This window comes from Balaenoptera ricei, chromosome 14 (assembly GCF_028023285.1).
Source record: "Balaenoptera ricei isolate mBalRic1 chromosome 14, mBalRic1.hap2, whole genome shotgun sequence".
Lineage (NCBI taxonomy): Eukaryota > Metazoa > Chordata > Mammalia > Artiodactyla > Balaenopteridae > Balaenoptera > Balaenoptera ricei.
Genome location: NC_082652.1, coordinates 2,209,698 through 2,234,609, shown reverse-complemented (window position 1 = coordinate 2,234,609; position 24,912 = coordinate 2,209,698). Strand labels below are relative to the sequence as shown.

Here is a 24,912-nt window from a genome sequence, read left to right as displayed (position 1 = left end):
ACCCCCTCCATGGTTCCCCTCTGTGAGCGCACGTCCAGGAGTGGGTGACACCGGGAAGACGGAACCCTCCAATTGCCTAGGGTGCTCTCGTTGCCTCCTGTCTTCTGTAGGGCGAGCCTCTTAACAGATGCAAGCGTTAAATATTTCCAACAACACGGCCCCTGAACGGAATCCAAGTTTTCTCCTTCCCTCTCTCACACACACACACACAGGCGTGCGTGGGTGTGGTCCGTGGTTCCCGGCTGATCAAAGGATGCTCCAGGACGGCGCCAGCTGTCGGCAGCAGCTCCCCCCACCCCTCCCCTTGCACGGGGTGACATCCCGGTGTCCCCTCCCTTGGGGGCTGACTCCCACCCCCGACGCCCCACCCCGGGAGGACAGCTCACCTGCCGGCAGCGTAGAGAACTCCACGAAGGCCTCCTTCCTCTCCCTCTGCTCCAGGGGCAGCTGCCAGGGCATCTGGTGGGGCTTGGCCAGGACCTTCACCTTGTAAGCCGCGTTGGGCCTGAGGTTGCAGAACTGGTACTTGTAGCTGGCGGCCCGGACCACGTCCAGCTCCTGCTCGTTGAGGAAGATGGCGTGGCTGTAGTTGCTGTTGGCGGGCGCCCAGGAGAGCCGGGCGGAGACCTGCGTGATGCTGTCCACGCGCAGGTGGGACGGCGCCACCACCACGTCCTTGCCCACCAGCAGCGTGCAGCGCAGCTTGTCCGAGCTGCCCCGGCTGGTGACGCACTGCACGGAGATGCGGTAGGTGCAGGCTGCCATGTTCAGCTTCTCCACCAGGGCCTTGGTCCTGCCAGCCGGCGCCAGGCTCAGGCGCGTCTCTGCGTCCACCAGCACGCTGTAGCTGCTCACAGCCCCCCAGCCCGGGGGCACCGCCGGGGGCTCCCAGCCCACGATGACACTTTTGGCAAGTTGTTTGATGAGGGTGATTTTCCGAGGGTAAGGCACGGTGTCTTCTCCGACGTCATCGATGTTCACGTCCCGCGTCCCCGCCCCGTGGTCGGAGAGGCCGGAGTCCGCGCGCGTCGGGGAGTGGAGGCCCAGGATGTGCTCCGCCTCCGAGCCGACGCCGGCGTGGCTGACGACGCTCTGCTCCTGGTCTTTCCCCAGAGTGCTTGCCAGCCGAGACTCGTCCTGGACAAAATCCACGAAGTTGGAGGGCACCAGGCCCCTCTGCCCGTCCAGGAGCTCGCCTGTGGGGAACGAGGACAGGGTTACCGTCCCACGGGGCCCCGAGGTCCCGCAGTGGTGTCTGCGCCTCCCCGCCAGGGCACGGTACGGAAAGCAGCAGGGCCACAGTGGATTCCTCAGCCCTCTACAGGAATCACTGCGGCATCACCTCTTGGGGACCCCCGCCCCTGCGTCAGCACCCCGCAACCTGCCGTCTGCCACCCCGCCAGTGAGGCTGGCTTCCCCCACGGCGCCCACCCCACCGCGGCCAGCCACGCGCGTATGTGTGTCAGCGCCCCCCTTCCAACGGGGATGAAGCGCTGGGAGGACAGGGAACTTTGTCCCCTGCTAGTCCTACAGGGACACCTGGCACAGAGTAGGTGCTCAGTAAGTGTTTGTCAGAAGGACAAACAACGTGCAAACTGCGTGGGTTCGGAGGCTAAAAAAATTACACACCTTACTCTGATTTTTGATGAGGTGATCACACAAACAGGAATTAAAAGGTGAATTTTCCCCCCTTGCAGAGCAATGTGTCTGTCTTAGCGAAATTCCCAATATGTGTCCGTTTGGTGAGAGACGATCAATATGGTCCCAGAACCACCTGGAGGCTGAGTGGCCCAAAAAATGCCACCAAACTAGCTCTCGTGGCCACGGGCAGTCACAGCGGGGACCATTTTTTTATTTCATGAAATGGTCTAATTTCTCTGCGTTCTCTTTATTCATGGGGCTCGAAATCCTGCTGAGAGCAGAGCCGTGGAGAACTGAGAAGCGTTCGGAGGGGCTTCAGAGATGACACAGTTTGGGTAATCTCGCGACACCAGCGGGAAAGGGCTGTTTCCCCTGATGCGTCGCAGAAAGGGGGCTTGACTGGGGGTCCGGGGACCCGGGAGGCTGGGAAGTGTGGAACGAAGGGTGGGGTCTGCTCCCAGTAGACACACCCACACCTCGAGGGACGTGCGCCGGGCCTGGGCGAGAGGGCTGCTGACCACTGAGTCAGTCCTGATTCTCCCAGCGTCACTGAGGCTCTCTGATTCTGCTCCTGTCCCCAGCTAGGGGGCGGGTCTTGAGACGTCAGGCTTTGCCTTGAGGATGTTCGGAAAACACAGCCTCATTTGACGCAAGGAACGATGAGGAGGAGGAGGAGGATGGGGGTGACAGCAAGTCCTACGTACCAGGCCCCATCCTCAGACCCCACGTCTGCTTCCTCATTTATCGTCACAGCCACCCCTTAAGGTGGGAACCGTGACCATCTGCATAGTGAGGGGAGGTACGCTTGCCACTGTCACGTGGACAACGGAACGCTGAGTTCTGCCGCCTGCCTTTCATCCGGCCTCTGGAAGGTCTCTGTGGGCACAGTGCCTGGCGCAAATACTCTAGAGAATTCCAGCGAGGGTTATCTGGCAGCCGCCTTGGGCACATAGTTCTCCCCTGGTGCGCACCATCGGTGACGGCAATGTGAATTTATGTTAAGAGTTCAAGCAGTTTTGCCACCAGTTGTGGTGAAATTTCTCGGGAGGCCTACCCACAGCTGTGCCACTGTTTTTCTGGTAACTAATGGAAACCAAGAATTTCAATGACCCCAGGTTCTGGCACCTTCAGAAAACCAGCCCAGGCTGGGCTGCCGCTCACCGACCTCAGCAGAGGCCACCTGATCTCAGGGCCCGTCAACCCCAGGACAAGAGCCGAGAGTGTGGCCATCAGCTCCAAGGAAACTCCAGGAGGTCACGCAAGAGAAACCTGCTAGTTTAGCAAGAAACAATTTTTTCTGCTCAGAGGGAACAGGAGGAAACCGAGACCCTTCTATTAGGGCAATGGAAGAGTTTAGGGAACCGAGGAATCTGGATTTATAAAGCTCCTGGGGATGTCCCATGTTCATCCTCTAGCTACAAAAGTGACCAAGGTTATGAGTTTTGGGCAGAGGAATTCCCATTTCCTGATCTCATACTGCGCAAGGTGCAGGAAGTGGTCAGGCAGGACACGGGACTGGACCACCCTAGGTTAACGACAGAGGCTGAAGGTCAGTGGGATCGCTGTGAACCAGATGAGGTCCCCTGAAAGGGTCCCTGGCCCTGCCTCGGAGAAGGTGCTGGGCTGTAAGAGGGGCGGGGAGGAGGGACCCTCATCTGTCAGTCCCACGTGTCTGCGGGAGCTCCTGGGAAGCTCTGTGGACGTGAACATGAGAAGGTATCCACCCCGTGTCAGAGGGCTGCTTGGGGTTAAAAATAGGAAACCCCACTCAATCAGACAAAAGGGGAACAAACACCTCGTAACTCTGGAGGGCGGGAGGGTCAGAGCAGAGGCTGGGACGGCTGGGAGTGATGGGGGGCCCGGCCCTGGCCTGGCCTGTGTGTGCCACCTGCCCACCACGCTCTCACTGACCTTCGTAGAAGCCGTCCTCGTCCATGTCTCCATAGACGTAGAGGTACTTCCCCGCCGTGAGGGGCAGCTCAGCCTCCGGGTTCTCATTTGGCCCGTCGAAGGGGTTGTAACTGGAGAGAGAAACAAAACCCATTCAGTAATGCTCTGGATGGAAACCAACCCCAGCCCGTCCCTTGCAGAGCTCGGGGCCTCCTCCCTGCTGTCACCAGGACATTTTGGACCCAAGTGATGGTTCAGTGCTCGTGGATGGTCCGTGCACTGAAAACTCAGGCCATCGATAGCTCAACTCACACAGATTTCATGCTAAATGGTAGTTCTGGAGGCAAGCCGTACACTGAGTCCTTTGTATCAGATGACATTTAAATGACTCCAAATTATATTTTTAAATAAATTTCCAAATCAGCAAGCAAATAAAAAAGTAATTAATCCTATAATTGTCAACATATGTTATTGATCACAGGTAGAATCATATGACATATACTCTTTAGTCACCTGCTTACTTTTTACACTTTGCAATATGACATGATTATCTTTCCCCTCGTGAAATATTCTATCATATCCTTTTTAATGGCTGTATAATACTCCACTGAAGAGATTAACATACTTTATTTAACCAATTTCCTATGTTGGGCATTGATATTTCTTCAAACTTTTGGCTGATATAATCAGTGCTGCATCCAATATCCTTATCAACATATGTGGCACACCTGCCCACTTTCTTCCTAAAGATAAGTCCCTAGGTAGTATATTTGGTCAAAGTCCTGCACATTTTAGAGGTCTTGGGTATGTACAGCCAAAATGTTCTAAAAACGGATGTACATTTTATCTTCCCCTCCCCACTAGGACTGTAAAATGCCCACTTCTCAAATCCTCAAAATATTGGAATTAACATTTTTTAAAGTCATGTCCAACTTGCAAATAAAACATGTGAGATGAATTTTTGATTTTCTAATTAAAGGGTCAATTAATTTAAAATAACAGGAAAGGACTCAACAAGAAAATAAAAGTGACATTAGTGATCGTGGGAGGTGATCACGTAAACAAAAAGAACAAAGGGTGTCACTCGGCGTCCTGTCACACAAAGGGTGAAGCCAGCAGCAGCCGCCCTGGGGGCCAGCAGCCCCGTGAGGTACCAGCACTTTCCTCTGTGTGTTTTATTTGATCCCCATTGACGCTCAGTGAGGAGAGCAGAGATGATATTATTCTCATTCCCCATTCTCATGGCCGACTGAAGTGCGATGACTTGTCCAAAGCCACAAGCTCATCAGGAGGTGTGGGTGGGAGCGGAACGAAGGCCTCCTGGTTCTCACCCTGTGTGGGTTTAACCACACCACGTCGCCCTGTCCCTCAGAGTCCAGAGGTCCAGGGACGTCATCCAACGCCCTGAGGGTTTTACTGAGTCAGTGACTGCCGGGGATCTGCATCAGGATGGAAAGCAGACGGACATATGATGTGAAAGCCCAGCGGGTGGAGTGAAGCCAAACGTGGTTTCTGGCAGAGGGAATGGCACATGCAAAGGCCAGGAGGAAGGGAGCAGGGTCCCCTCAGGGAACTGAGCGGCCAGCTGCTGGAGAAGGACGCGTGAGGGTAGGAGCGCTGGGGGACGTGGGTCAGAGGGGCCAGATCAGTGTGGATTTAACCTCCAGAGCTAATAGCTATCGGGAAGGAGTTGTCACCTACGGAGTGATGTGATCGCATTTGCGTTTTACAGAGGGATGCCTTTGATGCTGTGTGGATGGGGTCTAGCTGGGCAGGGAGTGATCTTAGAGGAGATGGAAGGGGGGCTGCCTGGGTGTGAGGGCAGGGGAGCAGGGTCCCGGAGGACTCGAAGCTTTCTGGCCTCAGGAGGTGCAGATGTGGGTGCAATTACTGAGCAGGGGTTGGCGGGAGCGGGGCTGGATGCGGGGAGATGGGAGGCCCGGGGTCCAGTTGCAGGCGCCTTACGCTGCCTAGGCTCAGAGAGGCTGTGGCTGCAGGTGGAGCCTGGAGTGGTCCACGTGCAGAAGAGGTCACGCAAGGGGGGAGGATGGAGCAGGAAGATGGGGGACAGGGGCCCAGACTTCAGGAGGCCCGCACTTCACTCTCAGGAAGAGAAGTCTCAGCTGGTGAGAAAGACGGTGGAAGAGGCCAGCGTGGGGAGGGAACCGTGGGCGCCGAGGGGAACCGTGCACCGAGGGGGTGCATCCATCGGGGGTGGACAGATAAAATGCGGTCTCCCCGAAGTCCGCTGTGATCCGGGTATAGAAGGGGACAGAGCTGCAGCGGGTGAGCCTTGATGACACAATGCTAAGACAGGAAGGAAATGTCCAGAACGGGGAACCCACAGCAACTGAAAGATTAGTGGTTATTTGGGGTGGGGATGGAGGGGATGGGCTGACACCTGAAAGGGACGGGGGTCTTGGTGAGCAGACAGGAATGTTCTCAACTTGACAGTGGCGAGGATGGCACGTACTGTGCGTTGCATCTAGAGACTGTCATACAGAGTGAAGTAAGTCAGAAAGAGGAAAACCAATACGGTGTAATAGCGCTTATATGCGGGATCTAGAAAAACAGTCCAGATGAACTTATTGGCAAAGCAGAAAGAGAGTCACAGACGTAGAGAACAAACTTACGTTGACCAAGGGGGGTCGGGGGGTGGGACGAACTGGGAGACTGGGATGGACATAGACACACTACATAAAATAGAGAACTAATAAGGACCTACTGTAGAGCACAGGGAACTCTGCTCAATACTCTGTAATGGTCTACATGGGACAAGATTCTAAAAAAGAGTGGGTACATGTATATGTATAACAGATGCACTTTGCTGGGCAGCAGAAACTAACACAGCATTGCAAATCAACTGTACTCCAATTTTAAAAAATGGGGGGATTGTAAGGTATGTGACTGACCCCTCAGTAAAGCTGTTTAAAAGGAAGGGTGCGGGAGGCCTGGGTTGGGTGCCTGCCGGACTTCTGGAAAGGGGCCCCCTGGAGCCTCAGCGAGGCTCGTCCTGCTGTTGGGGGAGGGGAGACCGGGCTGAAGAGGAGGCAAGAGATGGGAAAGCAAAGGCCGCTCCACAGGCAGCTCCTAGAGCAGAGGTGGGAGGAGGGAACGGGGCCACGTGGAGCAGGGCTTCTCCTGTTTCGAGTCTGGGGAAACTTCGAAGCAGGGTGCTGAGTAAGGACGGTGTTTAGCTCTGGGGGGGAAACACCCCCAAACTCCCCTTGCCTTCGAGCCACTCCTCCAGGGATCCGCAGGGTGTTTAGGGAACTCAGATCCGCACGATTCTGTCTGGGACTATTCTCTGCGCTGTTCACAATGTCGTTTGATTTGGCGGGGGGTGAGGTGGTAAACACACCGCCAGGAAAACACCAAGAACACCAGCAGAGAATGGAGATGGAGCTCAGCGAGCGCCCTGGCCGTGGCTGGTGCCCGCGGTACCGGGTATACACCGGTTGACCGCTCAGGCTTTCTCTCTGCCTGCTTTCACGCTGGCTGTGGATCCAGCCTCTGGATGCCTCAGCTCTTGGGCACCTTCCCCAGAATAAGGTCTCGTCTCCCCGGGAGAGCGGAGGGAGGGCGTGCCCAGGGAGCAGGTGGCCACCGCAGCCTCGAGGGACCAGGCTCATCGCTGGGAAGGGCCCAGCTGGCGAGGGAAACAAGCCTGGAAGCCAGATGAGCGTCCCGGCCGCGGCCCCAACCGGCCGGCCCGGAGGGCTCTGCCCAAAAAGCTGTGCCAGCCCAGCTCCACACACACAGAGGAAGAACCGTCCTCCTGCCAGACATGGGGCGGGGCTGAGCCCGCCTTCTTGGGCCCCAGGACTGGCGTCCTCAAAGCTCTCTCCAGTGATATGGCGATGTCCCCATGGACCCTATAAAGGATGCAGGCGGGGGCAGCTGGCATTCAGATCGGGGGGGGCCCTCCTCAGGGGCCGGCTGGCATCCTCATCCAGGACGCCCCAGCCCAGCGCGGCTACTCCACGGGCTTCCATCATCTGGACGTCAGAAGTGGGTTTGCATTGGTGAAATTAGTGGGTCGGCAGAAAATAATCCACTGATAGGCAGCATAGTTATTAGAAATGGTTCTCATTGGAGAAGGCAGAAGGCATTGGAGGTATGCAGACGGGCTAAAAGGAAGCTCACCCACCTCCTCCACGTGAACAGATTTTAAGGATCTAGTGAGGGAGGCATCCACCCTTGGTGACGGCTCCTGAGGTTTGATTCCTATACAGCTCTGTGCACAGTTCAGTCCCCTTACGGGGGCCTCTGGTTGCCCGTCGCCCACTGAGAGGGCAGTGGCGTCTGCCCCCAGAACACTGTCCTGCCTGCCCGGCCAACCCAGGAGGCAGAGGGTCACTGGAGCGTCTGGAGACACAAGAGCCCAGGTCTTCACGGAACAGAAAGTACAGGAGGTCTGACTGTTGAGCGCCTGCTTTTGGTGACTATCTGATTCATCCGTGTCTGCACAGCCGGCAAACTCTGGGCACTATAATGCCTGCTGCATTATAACCAGGCAGGGAAGCTGCAGAGAGCGACTAACCCTCGTCCATCTGAAGGTTTTCAGTGGTAACCACAGGAACCTGAGGGCCGTGCATGGCCAGACTGGCTCACGTTGGTGGGCACAGGCACCCAGGTCCTCCAACGAGAGCTCAGCTCCGCAGCTGCAACAGCTACGTGATGTGGCCCAGGCACCGGGCGGGCAGGGAAGATGCCGGAAAGGCACCACGCAGGGGGCTCTGGGCAAGGAGGCCCCTCTTTGCGTTTCAGCTTGCTGCCTGTCATGGAGTGAACTGTGTCCCCCGGAAGAGACGTTCAGGTCCTGGCCCCTGGGGAGGTGAGCTTATTTGGAAATAGGGTCTTTGCAGGTGTGATCGAGTTAAGACGGGGTCATACTGGAGGAGGGTGGGCCCTAATCCAAGGACAGGGGTCCTTATAAAAAGAGGAGGGAACACCCAGAGACCCACAGGGAAGGAGAGCACGTGAAGACGGAAGCAGAGGTTGGAGCGGGGAGTCTACAGCTGAGGGATGTCAAGGATGTGGACAGCCAGCAGAAGCTGGTCCTCCCCACACCTTGATTTCCCACTTCTGCCTTCCGGAACGGGGAGAGAACGGATTTTTGCTGTTTTTAAGCCACCCAGTTGGTGACAGTTTTGAATGGCAGCCCTGGGAAACTAACACGCCATCCGAACTCTTTCTATCAGAACAGACAAACGCTTGCCGTCCTCCAAAGCCTGGCTGAACTGCCCGCTTTCTCTCGGCACCTGGGAAGGGTCCCCTCAGCTCACGGAGTGTTCCCACCCCCATCACCCCACCTGCCCAGAGGCTGCCCGCGCTTACGGACGCTCAGAGCATGTGGAGAGGACCATCGCTCTTACCTATAGCGGGCGACACACAAGTGGACCTTCCCCGAGTATCTCTGCTTGGCGGTACTGGAATTCCGTTCATTATCCATCTATTAAAGACACAGTGGATGTGCAGGTCATTGAAGCTGTAGGCTTCACATTTCATGCCGGAAACATGCAGGAGATCCCTTCCACGGTCCCCCAGGGCTTTTCAGCCTCAGAGGGTGGGACCCCCATGAGATGCTGCCACACCCGGGTTCTTGGTCTTGGGTGTGACCCAGAGATGGGGGCGGGGTCCCTCACTTCGGGCTTCTTGGTCACACAGAGGACATTTATAAAGAACTGGTCTCCCCCAATACTGTATGATATCACTTCTATGTGGAATCTAAAAAATAACACAAATGAAGGTATACGCACTACAGAAATAGACTCACAGACATAGACAACAATTTTGTGGTTACCAAAATGGGGGAAGAGTTAGGAGTATGGGATTAGCAGATACAAACTACTCTATATAAAATAGATAAGCAACAGGATTTACTGTATAGCACAGGGAACTATAGCCATTGCCTTGTAATAACTTATAATGGAGTATATAATCTGCAAAAATACTGAATCACTATGCTGTACGCCTGACACTAACACAATATTGTAAATCAACTATACTTCAATAAAAATTAATTAATTAAAAGCTACTTTTAAAAAGACCTCATCTTCCCACACCCAGATTGGACTCAAGGTAAGGACCATCCCCCGACATAATTTAAGGCCTGAGACGTCACTGCCCCAGACCCTGCCAGGCTCCTTGGAGGACACATTTAGGTAATGCTTTGTGCCCTCAGCCCTCAAGGGCTCAGTGCAGGGAAGGGAGCGCTCACGCGTGGATGCTGCCCGGTGGTCCCCGGGAATCCTGATCAGAAAAAGTGACACGGGGGCTCCTTCCTCCCGATGGCCCTCCCCCTGCCCCGCTCCTCTCTGCTGCCCGAGTCTACAGGGCACCAGAACGCTGCCTATAGGGGTTCCCTTACACCGGCTACAACTGTCTTGGGGTCGGGGGAGGGAGGAGAGGGCACCAGGCTGGAGGATGAGGAGAGGGCAGCAGGGGAGGGTGGGAGTGACCATGAACCCCGCCCATCCCCGGAGAAGAAGCCCCGGGACTCCTGTCCGGTCCCTCCTGACACTCCCTCACCCGGGGAGAGGGCTCTCCTGGGGGTCACACCACGTCACTCGCCGTCTCAAGGCCTTCAGTGGTTTCCCCCTGGACTTGGACCAAAAGTCGAGAGCTTCCCTGAGGCCTCAACTCACCTCCCCAGCTCCCAGCTTCTCTCCAGCCCCAGCGGGCTTCCCCTGGGCTCCTTCTCACAGATAAACAGACCACGAGTGGCCGAGAAGGGCCACCCTGCCCTCCACCCCGTCCCTCCGGGTCACCGGCCTGTTGGGTTCACGACACTCGCTGTTACCCGACTTCTAGGTGTTGACTTACTTATGGTCATTCAGCCCATGAGAGCAGGGACTCCCCTCCCCACCTGTCTGTAAACTGGGGCCTCACATCCTGGCACATAGTAGGTGCTCAATGAACGGGGGTGAAGGCAAGAGAAAGGGGGCTGGGGAGAGAGGGGGAGGGCTGCCAACACCCACAGCCCGCATCACGGCGCAGTGGGGCAGCTGCCTCAGCCAGGACAGGACTCACGTCTGATTCAAATCTGCATCTTGGGCCACCAGATCTTGACAGAAAGGCGGGCTTGACGGACAGAGGTTCTGGCTTGTCACCCGGGAGCGGGAGGGGCTGGATGTATTCCCCGATCACAGCGCGGCTTCCAATGGAGCTTTCCTGACCTGGACACCAACATTGGAGCAATTTGAAGGAAGACACCAAGGAAATAATCAAAGTGCACTGGTCATTTGCCTTCCCTGTGGGTCTTTCCCTGTCTTTGGCATCAGTCTTGGGCTTTTATTTTGGGACCCACCCATCTCCCACTCTTAATCTACAGCCCCCACTCTGGGCTGTCCATCCGGCAGAGTCCACGCATGGCTACACCAATTGTTTGGTGGAGATGGTGGTGTTGCACATGAGATGGGAAGGTCCAATCAGAGAGAACTTCGTGGGAGTCATGGGCAAAGAGGCTCTCCTTTTCTCTGGCTTAAAATGGAGAGGAGATGAGACTCAGTGATACTGCAGCCACATTGCCACCAGGAGGAGGAAAGTCCATCTGAGAATGGAGACTGCTCATAGAAGGAGGAGCTGGAAGACGGAGAGGGAGGAACTGGATCCGGGTGGCATGGCTGGAGCCCCTGAATCCAGCTGTACCTGAGGCTAAACCTAGGCTCTTCACCTACTCTGTGCGATAAATAAATTCCTTTTTGCTCACACCAGTTTAAGCCGGCTTTGCTGTCACTTATGACTGAAAGAGACCTGACTTATACACAAAGTGGCCAGATGGCCAGGTTTATGGCTAAAAAATATTCTTGAGACTCACTAGGACCAAAGCAGATCTGCCCATCCTGCCCTCATGGGGCTGCTGAGCCCCATCCCAGTGACATGTGGCGGGGTGGGGAGAACTGAGCACCTTGACCAATGCTGGCCCGGACTGTCGGATTAAGTCAGGCGTGTTTTTTTAGGATCAGATGTGAATTACAGAAGCAACCATTTCCCTTCCCCACGTTCTCACTGCCTGGTGGCCTGCGGATGTTCCTTTCTGGCTTTGTCTAGTCTCTGGCTGGCTGTGGCTCTCCCATCACAGGGACTGCTGCACTGAGGAAGATGACTCGCTGAGCCCAAATCAGGAAGAACATACAGGGTGAGAAGTGCTCCCACAAAGGCTGCGTAGAAGTCACCCCCAGAGAACCCCCACTCCCCTAGCTGATTAAGAGAACTGAGAACCTCGGGGAGCATCACTGCAACAAAGAACTGATGCTGAAGTGGACCCAGGGTCCCTGCTAGGAGGCCATATCCCAGAGCGCAGCGGCCTGGCTCTGGTCACTGCCCAGGACCCCTAATGACCACAGCAGCCAGTGCTTGGCATACAGCAGGTGCAAAGTCAGTATTTACTGAATTAATTGACTCCCTCAGAAAGCCGGCTGAGGGTGGGCCTGGCTGCAGGGTGCTTCAGTGCTGCAGGGGCGGTGTTTCACCCCGACACGGGACTCGCCCAGGCCAACGAACTGTGAGTGGAAGAGACGTGTCCTGCTTTGGGGCAGAAGCCTTTTTGAGCCAGTGTCTAATTTGTTATGCTTCCTTTCCCTTGCAATGGAACATTCCAGATGGGAGAGGCTCAGCATGCCCGAGTGAAGACAGCGTGGAACCCATTCCCTGAGCCAACCTGAGATGGATGTGCAGTGCGATCGAGAACGAGACTTGTGCTGTTTCAAGCCCCTGAGATTTGGGGAGGTTTGTTACTGCAGCTGAACCTAGCCCATCCTGCCTGATACACTGCTGCCGGGAGTAGCAGGGGGTGACACCACCAACAAGGTGAAATGAGTAGAGTCACCTCGTATTCACATTTTACTTAAACAAATCCAGTTGTCTAGAGAAAAATATTTTGTTGCATGTGGCATTTTACCTGCCCTTCTGCTCTCTGAGTGAATGTGAGATTAGAGACAAAATCATGCAGTGCCCTCAGCTGCACACCCCTTCATGCTCCGTGTGTTTCAAGATATGCATTTTCTGGAAAATATGGCCACTAAGGTCAAATCAATGACTTTATCCAGTGTTTCACCAAAACCCAGCTCCAATACTGGAAGGAAACTGGCTGTGTAGGAGCAGCCCTGGGAGATGACATGCCCCCTTCCTAGGAGATTTCTAGGGATGATTCTGTCCCTGTGTGATTTCTGCCTTGCTGGTTGCAGATGTGACTCCGCTGCACAGAAGGCGAGTCCCTTAGGGGCTCACGATCAAGCGGTCCTTGTCTTCCTCAACCTTGGGCGGACGCAGCCTCAGGCAGGAGGCCCCCAGGGGATGCACAGCACACCTGCCAGGTCCTGCTCTGATCCTGCACTGGCCCTGCCTGCTCCTTCTGCCCCCCCCCCCCGCCCCCGCCCCCCTCCCCTCCTGCGTAAGGAGGAAAGGCCAGCCCAGCAGCGAGTTCCCTGTCACTCTCACCCTTAAAGGGGCCCCTGCCATCTGCCGTCAAAGAATGACTTTGAGGGGGACTTCAGGGTTGCACAAGGAAGCCCCCTAGCAGGCATTCCTCCCACGACCAAGTGATGCTGGCACACCAAGGATGCGGCAAGAATGATGCCAAGCGTGTCCGGCTTTGCCAGCAGGGGCCCCTCGTGGGCGAGGTAGCAGCTTAGTAAATGAGCTGGTCTGTTATCACGATGGCTCTTCCAAATGGCTACACAGAAGCCTTGGTGCAAACCTATCCTTCTACCGGCATCTGAGACAGAGTCCTGTTTTGGTTTTGTTTGTTTTGTGCTTAGTCAGCATGCATTTTCCTCCGTCGTGAATTAGATCCTTTTCTCCAGATAATCTCAACACCGATTGAATCCGGTCAATCACTGCTCCCCTCCCCATCCCCACTGACCCGCGAGCTTGCCCTGGACTAACACATTCTCACGCTGTGCAGCAAGGAATTCACGCAGGGGGCCCCGGGCTGCTACTTTTAGAAGGGCCTGCTTGCAAGTTGGGCTGGGCTGTATCCGGGAACACAGCTTCTAAACTGTTCCTACACCAATAGCAAAGGCTCCCTAAGTGACAGGGGGGTTTCCCTGTAACTAGACTGTACGCACGGCCTGGTTTGTGCCGAGCGCCTGCCTTGCTCTGGGGGGTTCTGGGGTTCTGGTGTGTGCCAGGCAGAGGTGCCCACGTGACCAGCCCCCAGTGGACCCTGGATGCTGCATGTCTCCTGGGCGTCCCCGGGCCTCACCACCGCACGCGGGCGGCTGATCGTTCGGCTGCACGGTGGGCGCTCTGGGTGGTCCTTCCAGAGGAAGAAGGCACAGGCTGTCTGCACGTGGATCCCTCTGGACGCCCATCTCTGTGCGCCCACCGTGTGTGTGTCCTGTGTCACCGTAACAGTTCTGAGCCAGGAGGACAACGTCATGCTGAGTCCTGGGACTTACCGACCGTGCTCGGGACCTGGGGACCCTGAAAAACGTGCGTGGCCGAGATCACGTGAACCTCCAGCCCCAAACCTTCTCACCCAGTGGGAGCTGGAGAAACGGTCTTCATTTCCGGGAGGCAGCCTTCCCTGACCACCCGTCTAAGTGGCCCTGGGTCGCTTGCTCTCTCGTCACCTGACCTCCCGCGTCTGTCCGAGTGGGAAGCTGCCTAGTTGCTCGTCTGTCCCCTTGTTTCCTGTCTGTGTTCCCCCCACCCAGAGGGGCTCCACCCAGGGCCTGGTCACCTGCTCAGCATCGCGGCCTGGGGGGGTACCCTGTGCTCAGAACTTGTCTGTTGGGCGGGGGGTGTCCAGACCTCCCTCTCCCTCTGTCTTGTGTTTCACGGCCACTGAGCATTCTCCGAACGCGTGGGCAGGACGGGAAGGGAGCAGGAAGGCGGAATAAGCCAGGAAACCTTATTCACCAAGACACAGGCAGCATCACCTTGTTTTCAAAATAAGAAGCATCCAAAGAACTCATCCTATGTTCTGATAAGAACTAGGAGAACTCTGGAAATTCTCTCTCTTTTATGGAATTCCAAACTGAATATCTGACACTCATCTCCAGTACACTTTAAAAAATCGACTGTTTTACAGAAGGATAAAACTGGGCCTGCCACCCGTTTAACCTTCAGTGGAGAGAAAGTTCCCTGACTGAGTAGGGTACTTTGTTGCCTACACTGGGAACCTTCCATGACGTTAAATTAAATGTCTCTGGGATCAAGACAAAATTCCCCTCCGCCACGCAAATTCAAACGTCCCTGCTCCCCACCCCTGCATCCTAAACACAAAAGTGATGGGAAGGCATTGAAATTCACTGCTGTTAGTACGCTGCCTTTGTCAGAAGGGAAGTTCCAAGTACATCACAATGTCAACAAGAGGTCCCTGGATGAAAAGAGGGGAAACAAGGGAAGCTGAGAAGCCCACCTGGCAGATCCCAGTGTAGACCCCAGAGCCAGACCCTTGGGGCCGAGTCCCGGCTCACCGCCTGGCTGGATGACCCACTAAGCTCCTCCACCCGTGTTGTCTGTAGAACGGGGCTCAGAACGTGTGCGAAGACACGCTGGTCGGCACCCGTCAAGGGCTTAGGACGAGGTCTGGTGCGTGGGGTGTATGTGGGAGACGCCGGCTGGCCTGTACCGCCCCAAGGCCTGCTAGGCTGGTCACCGCCCCGGGTGTGGTGAGATGCTCTGTCACACACCTCCGCCCGCACCCTCGCCAGTGCCCCTTCTCCATCCCGGCTGCCATGTGAGGGAGGGAGGGAGGGAGGGAGGTCCAGGCACTTACCTTTGCCAATGGGGGGAGCCAGTCCGTTCATGAACCTCCGGAAGGGCTTGCCGGGGGACGAGGGGACGTCCAGGGAGCTGCCTCCCAGCAGGTCGATCTCGCCCGCGTGCTGCCGGAGCTGATCCAGGTCCCGGGACAGCAGGCTGAACTGCTCACTCTGCGCGCGGCATTTCTCCTCCAGCTCCCGCACCCTGCACTGCGCGGCGGAGACCCGGACCCGCGGTCAGCAGGCGGCCTGGGCTGCTGGGGCCCCGCGAGTCTGTGCACGAGTGTGCGTGTGTGTGCACGCGTGTGCACAGGACTGCATGCCACGTGTGCATGGGTGTGCACAGGACTGCATGCCACGTGTGCATGTGTGGGTGACAGTGCGTGTGCGTGTGTATTGTGTGCGTGTGTGTTGCATGGGTGTGCACAGGACTGCATGCCACGTGTGCATGTGTGGGTGACAGTGCATGTGCGTGTGTATTGTGTGCGTGTGTGTTGCACGGGTGTGCACAGGACTGCGTGCCACGTGTGCATGGGTGGGTGACAGTGCGTGTGTACTGTATGCGTGTGTGTTGCATGGGTGTGCACAGGACTGCGTGCCACGTGTGCATGTGTGGGTGACAGTGCGTGTGCGTGTGTACTGTGTGCGTGTGTGTTGCATGGGTGTGCACAGGACTGCGTGCCACGTGTGCATGTGTGGGTGACAGTGCGTGTGCGTGTGTACTGTGTGCGTGTGTGTTGCATGGGTGTGCACAGGACTGCGTGCCACGTGTGCATGTGTGGGTGACAGTGCGTGTGCGTGTGTACTGTGTGCATGTGTGTTGCATGGGTGTGCACAGGACTGGGTGCCGTGTGTGCATGTGTGGGTGACAGTGCATGTGCGTGTGTATTGTGTGCGTGTGTGTTGCACGGGTGTGCACAGGACTGAGTGCCACGTGTGCATGGGTGGGTGACAGTGCGTGTGTACTGTATGCGTGTGTGTTGCATGGGTGTGCACAGGACTGCGTGCCACGTGTGCATGTGTGAATGACAGTGTGTGTGTGCGTGGGTGTAGTGGGAGGGCTGCCTCTTTCCTCCCCGCGAGAGCGGTGTCTGAACAAACTAAGCTTCCCGTGCACCCTGGCCGTCGGCCAGGTTTCCTCTCAGGGCGAACGTGGGAAAGCACAGGAGCCAAGAAACCTTGCAAACACTCAGATCCCAGCCAACTGCGGATTGTTCTGGGCTCTGTGTACAGCCCGGGCACTTTGCGGTTGGCACGCCTCACTGTAGCTGCTGGAAATTTGGAGCGTGAGGCGGTGACACAGCCCAGCTTTGCGGACAGTCAGTTGCTAACCCCTGGATGCAGTTTTCTTGTAAGCTGCAGAACCCCAAAGCACCCCGCTTTGGCGTTAAAGGAAATTGCTGTTTGCTGGATTGGCTTAGCAACATCGCTGCCGTTTGCAGACATCGGAGCACTAGGGAGCTGGGAGCGCCCCCTGGGCACACACGGCAGGGAAGGGTGCCGCGGGCAGCTCCCCCCATTAACCCCCATCTTTGCCTGTTCTTGGTTCTCAGCGGGGCGGGTGTTATCCAGCCACTCTCCTCTCCCTGGGGAACCGCGGTGCACACTCCCTACACCTCCTCCCCCGGTGCCCTTTCTCCTGCTGTCAGAGCTCCTGCCCTGGGTCACTGGAAGAGGGGCACAGGGAGGGTCCGCTCTGCCCCCTCCCCTGCACGCTCCCTTCCTGGCACATTCTAGTAGCTCCCTGATTATTTCTCGTCTGCCTCCGTGACTACATCATTTATGCGCCAAGCTTGTGCTTGCTGGTTCCCTGAGACACCCGCAACGCGTTGCATAGCACTGGCACATCGCAGGTGCTCAGTAAATGTTTGCTGAAGCGGAGAAGAGGGGACCCCCTGATCTGCAGGCATCACGTTCCTAGAGGCAGCAGCTTGTGTCATCTGCATGGAGGTCCTGCCTTGTCTCCCTTCCTCAGTCTGTGATAAGTGGAAAATCCCATCTGCTGTATTATTAACCGTGGGCACCGTCTGGCTTCCTCCACTAAAATGTCAACTCCACGAGGGCAGGAATTTTTGTCTGCTTCTTTACCGCTGTGTCCCCAGCACTCGGACTAGATCTTGGTACCAAGTTGGGGCTTGAGAGATGTTTGGTTTCATGGAGGTGTGCACGCAGGGGTGCAGGACAGTGGTAGACTGATGCTCTCTTCCTTTTCCTCCTCTTCCCGTTCCCCCCCCTCTTCCCTGTCCCTCCTCCACTGGTGTTAAGCTTTTCAGCTCCTTAGGCCAGAATGAAGTGCTGTTTATGTCTGAGATCATGGAATTCTAAAAATAGACCTAACAAATCCCAAACCAATAATTAATTTCTTCGATGCATTCAACAAAATCAGCAGGATTCTTCTCTTAAAAGGCTGAACGAGCTTGGCTACGATTGCCGTCACCACCGAGGAAGGCACAGAAGTGACGCCGGGCTTCCCTGGGCACAGGTGGGGACGTGGAGAGATCCGCCTCCCGCCCGGGCACCCCCCACCCGGGAGACGCAGCACCCGCCCAGGAGCAGCGGTGACCCCAGGATGGCGACATCAGGTGCCTCAAGGCCAAGGGTTCTGGCTCTCCCTGCTCAGCCCTGAAGACTAAATGTTTGCTCCAGGGCTGAGCGACAGGTCCTCACGCAGGGAACGGTCGCCAACAACCCAGCCTCAGGCAAGAAGGGCATTAGAAGAGCCCTGAGCTCACCTGTTCATCCAGGTGTGCCGCCAGGTGCCGTGGTGGTGTGTGTGGGAGGGTGTCAGGTGAATGTGGAAGAACACAAACGCCATTTAGATGGCCACGTCCTCATTGTAATGTGCACAAGAAAAATACAACTGGTAATCAGATCTTTCATGTCGCGTGTGTGTGAAAAGTGAACTAACCCAAAAAGCAGATAGATTTTTCATTGATGTAACATTCGTGAAATGACAAGACTAAAGCAATGGAGAGCTGATCAATGGTTGTCAGGGTCTGGGGTTGGGGGAAGGTCCGAGTACTAAGAACTAAGATGAGGGCGTGTCTTTGGGGGGGTGGAGCCATCTGTATTCCCGGTAGCGGTTCATGAATCTATACGTACCATCAAATTCCGCAGAATTGAACACCAAAGGAAGGGCAAAGAGTGACTCTCTGTAGTTTGGTTACTGATACTGTGCCTGCGTCAGCTTCCCGGTTTCAACAGTGTACTCTGGTCACCTACGACGCTGTCCTTGGGGAGCTGGGTGGAGGTACACAGCGACCACTTCTCGGGAATCTCAAAATTATTTCAAACTAGAGAGTTTCAGAAAGTGAACGGATTTAAAGAAAATACGAAATAATCATGGAGAAAATCTCAAAGGCGGTACATGAAAAGCTGGTGCTGTGGGAACATCAGATCAGGAGCCTTGAGCGTTAGGGCAGCCGAGGTCTCAGGAGCCCACACGGGGGTCGAGCATCGAGGCTCCTGGAAACAGAGGCCCCGGGCAGGAGCTCTTGATTTGCTGGGGGCGGCGGCACAGAGAGGAAGGGGGGCAAGCTGCGTACTCCCGGCAGGCCCTGTGGGACTCAGACAAAACCAGACAGGAAGGTCGGGGCTCACGCAGGGGTGCTGAACTGCTGCACGTTTTAGGTGCTACAGTGAACCCCATCTCCTGGGTACCACTGCTGGCCGGCCAGGACCCCAGCTCTTGGACGGCCTCCTTCCAGGGAGCGTTTCTTTGTTCAGGGTCCCCTTCCCTGATGGGGACTGTGACAGGCGGTTTTCCCCGGCAGCTGGCACAGGACGTGCCTGTAGAAAGGGGGGGCTGGCTCTGATGTGAGTGGTGGTGGGGGGGGGGTCCTGGGAGCAGGTGGATTGGAGCCGACGTCAAACCATCTTTGTAAACTGAACATCCCCGGAGGTGGTGGGAGGTGCCCACGAGAGGAGGAGCGAGGCAAACCCCCAGGATCTTGGGGACACAGTGAACCAGGGTGTGTACATTCTGTCTAGAGGGGCGTCTACTTCTCAGCATCGGTCCAGACCCACCCTGGGCAAAACTTCCGGTTTTCAGGGAATCTTCGTTCTGATGTAAAATCTCTCAATCGTTAAACGTTGGAGGGTATTTCGAAGGCTTACAAACAGTCTGTCCTGCCAAGGCTCACGGAGAGATGGACGTGGCCTGGGGGCAGCCGCTCTGTGATTCCACTTTACATGACAACGTAGATGGCAACCCCAGCATCTGGTCAGGTTGGGTTGGATGGCCCTGGTGGCCCCGTGCATGGGCTCCAGCTGCACCCACCTGAGTCCCAGACACACAGGATGATCCCCGCAGGGTCTGGAGCCAGGGGGCTCTGGGATCTGCAGTTTATTAATACGATCCTTCTGGATGGAGAGAATATGTCCCAGGGACTTGAACTTCATTCTGTGGCAATCGGTGTCGTAACTGAGAATCCCACCCCAGGGGAGGTCAATGCAGGTGCTGGGAAGGCTACACTCCAGAGGCCGCTGCCCCGAAGCCATCCGCCACCTGCATCTCATCCATGCCCAGGCACACCCACCTAGCATGGTCGATATCAGAAAAAAATTGGTAACCCTAACCCTAGCCCTAGCCCTCACCCTAACCCTAGCCCTAACCCTAACCCTAACCCTAACCCTAGCCCTAACCCTAGCCCTCACCCTAACCCTAGCCCTCACCCTAACCCTAGCCCTCACCCTAACCCTAGCCCTAACCCTAGCCCTAGCCCTAACCCTAGCCCTAGCCCTAGCCCTAGACATGATGAAGGGAGACATGGGCATTTGTTGGTGAAATTAAAGGTATTCAAAATATGGGCTATCTTAGCGCTACCCCACCCTTGAATGAATAGTGCGTAAGACTAGTGTGTTTTGGGGGATGGCGCCCAAGGCTGGGTCTCAAAGTGGTCTTGTGTCCGGATCCTGATTCGGAGGATTTCTGCTTTTGCCCGAGGCCGCCAGAACCAGGGCCGGGGTCTCGGCTTCCATGGGGGCTGGTGGAGGTCGCTCCTAAGAGGGCAGAGAAGAGGGATGTGCCGCTTCGTGCCCTCTTGTCAACCAGCGTTTTGTAACACGCGTCTGCACACGTGCGACAATTTGGTTTGAGACTTGCTTCCATTGTGACCCGGGAGCGAAGCTGTAGGGCTAAGCCTCTCCCACCTCGCATTTCTACCCCAAAGATTCTAAGAGTCCTGCGTGATCACACCTAATTCCTTGCCCCACTCTCACCAATTGCTTGCTTTGTTTCTCCTCTGGGTATCCGAGGGCACGGCTTCAAGACAGCAGGATGACGATTCCCCAAAGTCAGGCAGCTTCCAGATGCCTTTTCTCGCTAATTTCAGGGGGGAAACGGTCTGAACAACTAGGACATGAGGCGTAGGGAACCCCTTAAACCCGGAAGAACGTCCCACAGGGGGGCGCTCCCTCTGGAAAGTTCACCCAGCTTCCCTGCTGTTTCCCTCTTCCAGGAAGGAAGCAGGTTTCCCTTCCAGAGCCTCCATGGACACCCTCTCCGGGCTGGGTGGCGACACCGGTGGGGCGGAACCACGCCCGCTTGAATTAAGCAGGCTGCTTGAGTGTCCCCATCCCGGTGTGTCCCGGCCCCGCTTCTCCTCACCCTCACCCGCCACCTGCGCATCAGAAGCGGAGGGCGGCTGCATTCTGGCCACCGCGGGGACAGACGGCACCGTCATCGGGCGAGTAAACTCGAACTGGAATAAACAGCAGAGACTTGCAAATTCGGCTGTGGGTATTTATAAAGACGAAGGAAAACGCATCCAAAGATGCACCTGCCAGCGTTCCCAAGATCCTCCACTCTGTATTTTTCATCTGACTTCCAGGCTTCATAAAGGGGAGCGGATGAGTAGGGCACTGTGCCCTGTAATTAGCGTCCAAACCAGGACCATTCTGAGGGTCCAGGGATGCTGTGAACACTCACGCTAGCACAGCCAAGCCAGGGCGTCCCAGGCAGTGCGGGAGTGATTTGGGAGTAAGTTGTTCTGTGCGGTGTCTTTAGGGGTAAACGAGGTTTGTGGTGCTATTTATTGCTTAATGAGTACCTACTGTGTGCCAGGCCCCGCTGGGGGCTCTCTATGCATGAGTGCTGATGGCCAGAGAGACTCCCAGGGGTAAGCTGGTGTGAGCCCGTTGCATGGGTGAGGAAGACAAGGCCAGATGGACTAAAGACCAAGGTCACACACCCAGTAAGTGGCAGGACACACCCAATCCTCTCTGACTCCAGGCTCTGGGCTGTGTCTAGATCCCAGACCCCCCCACTCCCTCATTCACTCAGAGGGCCTGGAGGAAAGTCACATAAGCTCACTGGGCCTCAGTTTCTTCATCTATAAAATGAGAGAGAAGCTTGCCTTCCAGAACTATGGCAAACTGTAAGTCCAGACTCTGGCGGTCATGTAAGGGGCTCCATAAGCAGAAACTAAGATCTTTTGTCCTCTGCGGGCAAAGGACGGCGCCAGAGGGACGGCTAACTAGTGACCCAATCACCCTTGCCTCTCAGACGGCCGAACTTCTGCTTTCAGCAAAGGTGATGGTGCATTTCAGCCCATGCAAGTATATTAGAATTTCCCCACTTTTTATCATCAGCGGGAGACATTAAGGGTCTCTCCATACTCTTTCACGGTGATTCCCAGTTAAGAAATACCCTCCACTGCCAGGTTAATACCCACACCCGCACCCAGCTCTTGCCTGCAACTATAATAATACACAGAAAAACCCCATCAATTCATCTGAACCGGCTCTGAATTCCAGGATCTTGACAAGTAATTGCTCTGAATTCTAGAATCTTTACAGGACAATGCCATCTTGATACTAAAATGTAACAAAGTAATAACCAAGGGGAGACTTGGGTGAAGATGACTTTTTAATTAATGTTTCACCTCCTTTAATGTGTATGCAGTCAGCACTATTAAAACACAAGTGTCTTAAACGTTTGCTTTGGTTCACACGATTAATGCCTTTATCAAATTGCCCAACTAAAGCACAGTGACTTCTGCTGCTGGTGGGTCTGGATCATTTGAGTCTTTTGCTTCTGTATAGACAAGCATTAGTCACAGAGGCACCCTGTGCGCAGATAAATGCCTTTCACTGATGAGACTTCAAAACCTGGGGCTGGGGGCCTTCCCTGGTGGCGCAGTGGTTGAGAATCTGCCTGCCAATGCAGGGGACACGGGTTCGAGCCCTGGTCTGGGAGGATCCCACATGCCGCAGAGCAACTGGGCCCGTGAGCCACAACTACTGAGCCTGCGCGTCTGGAGCCTGTGCTCCGCAACGAGAGAGGCCGCGATAGTGAGAGGCCTGCGCACCGTGATGAAGAGTGGCCCCCGCTTGCCGCAACGCAACTACAGAAAGCCCTCGCACAGAAACGAAGACCTAACACAGCCAAAAATAAATAAATAAATAAATAAAGGAGTACCTTTAAAAAAACAAAAAACAAAACCTGGGGCTTCCCGTTGACTGTAGCTTTTGTCCTCCCAACTGCGGTTGGGAAGGGGAGCATTAGGGAGATGAAGCTGGAGCCAGAGGTAGTCCTGGGTGGCTGAACCCCCAAATACCTGAGCATCCCCAGTTTCCTTGTCCCTAACAACCTCGCCCTCCAGCTAAGACTCATGGGTATAGGGTACCCAAGTCTACCCTAGGGAGGCAGAGACCCCCATCCCCTCAATTCCTGGGGGACAGAGAATTCCTAAGAGATTTAAAGGCAAAGCATTAAGTATAAACTTCTTTATCTGTGCACTTCTCAGATTCTCAGCTTAGCTAATATTCTGTCTGTCCACTTTGGTATCAAAATTGCATTGCCCTGTGACGATTAAAGAATTCAGATGTGGCAGAGCCATGCCACCAGGCCCCCACCCAGGGAGACTGCACTTCCCAGCCTCCTCTGCAGTGAAGCGGGGCCGGGTCACTAGCTCTGGCCCGTGGCCTGCAAGCAGAGGTGACACTGTGCCTTCTGTAGCCGAGACACGGAAGAGGTCTCCCTGCCATGGTGACCAGGAAGCCGTACGCTCTGGATGGCACAGCCTCAAGATGCAGGGAGCCTGGATCCCTGAGTCACCACGTGGAGGGGAGCTTCGTGGCGTGTTCCTATATCTGCAGTGGCAAGAAATGAACCTTTGTGTGTTGAGTGTGAGACTTTGGTGTTTGTTACTGCAGCACACCCTGGCCTACCCTAACACACACACCAGAGACCAAGTTCATCTGTTTGATGGGACCAAACATATTCATTTACTCACAAGCACGCTCCCTTGCCAGACGGTCACTGAGCATCTTAACACAAGCCAGGCAAGCAGCATGGTACCTGGGGCCTTGTTTAGGGACCCACAGAAATGGTTTCATTTTAATTTCCTTTAAAATCAGAGGAAAACTGAAGATAATAATAATGAATCCAACCTGGATTATATTCGCCTTTGTACCTAAGCAGATGTAAAATATAATTTTAATGTTTTTATGGAAGAAGGGACCCATGAAAGCAAAAGGAGCCCAGGGACCAGGAGAGTCATTGTGCAACTCAGATGCTGGACCCTTGCCTCCAGATGAGCCCTGTCTCCTTTCGAATGAGACCCAGGGATGAACGGAGCCCGTTCAGGCTTGTCCTGGCATCGCCCGCAGGTGGATGCCTCGGTCCCGGAGGAGGGCAGCAAGTGCTGGGAGTGAGGCCATAAATACCTAGGAAGGAGCCCTGGAGAATCAGCCACAAAGCATGCGAGACACACATGCGAAGCCCTCAGCACTGACACACTGGCGGGAACCAGCTTATCGTGGGCGAGAGTCCCCTGGCAACGGACCCCAGAACTCGCTGCCTCCTAACCCAGCAGGATTTAGGGTTTATGGGCCCCCCAGTCACGGGCCATCTCTTCTCTGCACGCTCTTTTCTCAGTGACTTGAGATGGTGTTACCCGTGGACCCTCAGGGCCTAGGTTCTGCCCTTAGAAGCTGTGTGTCCCTGGCGGGTGGCTCAGCGTCTCTGTGCCTTGGTTTTTGATCAGCGAAACGAGGAGGCTGATATCAACCTCCCTGGGTGGTATTAAAAGGATTAAGTTCCATCACTCTTGTCACTTGTGACCACGTGGTGGGCGTTCCTGTCTCTGCTGCTGCTGGGGAAGGGCAGGTGGGCTGCTCGGCCGGCATTTCCAAGTCTGGCTGCTGCGGGAGCTGATCCGCCTTTTGGTACAGCTTTGCTGGCGGGAGACCTGACCCCACCTCGCAGGGAGGTCAGGATTCCGAGGGCAGAAGATTCTGCCGTGCAGCGGTGGAGGGTTTGGATCCTGGCGCCAAACTCCTGGGGCTTTTGCATCCAGACTCTGCTCCTGACTAGCTCCGAGGCTTTGGGGAAGTCACTTCGCCTGACCGTGCCTCGGTTCCCCTGGTTGTCATGGAGACCGAGAGGGACAATACGTCCGTTATCTCCTAGGTAACCCGCAGATGCACCCTTAGAACAGTGCCCGGCTCAGAGGAGGGTTCAATAAACACTATTGTTGGCACTGTTGCTGTTGTTATAACTATTTTCTTTTGCTTCTTTGTCTTAAACTCACTCCCTCATAAAGTGCCAAGGAAGCTACGTAGCCGGTACCTGCTCTTAGGCTGTTAGGTTTGCAAACAGAGCTCTCCATCTGGATTCTGAAAAGCTATGTTCTATCTTCAGTTGACTCCTGACCCCTGT

At 55.4% G+C, this 24,912-nt stretch overlaps 1 protein-coding gene across 16 annotated transcripts in view; it reads right to left on the bottom strand.

The window, feature by feature from the left end:
• RIMBP2 (RIMS binding protein 2) overlaps positions 1–24,912 on the bottom strand; it is a 334,699-nt gene that overhangs the window by 45,600 nt on the left and 264,187 nt on the right. For all 16 annotated transcript variants that reach the window (XM_059894767.1, XM_059894761.1, XM_059894759.1 and 13 more), the window contains 5 exons: positions 15,263–15,458; positions 10,567–10,712; positions 8,910–8,986; positions 3,553–3,662; positions 387–1,196 (listed from right to left, as the gene is read on the bottom strand). In XM_059894767.1, the coding sequence (XP_059750750.1) occupies positions 387–1,196; positions 3,553–3,662; positions 8,910–8,986; positions 10,567–10,712; positions 15,263–15,458 (1,339 nt within the window). The remainder of the gene's footprint in view (positions 1–386; positions 1,197–3,552; positions 3,663–8,909; positions 8,987–10,566; positions 10,713–15,262; positions 15,459–24,912) is intronic.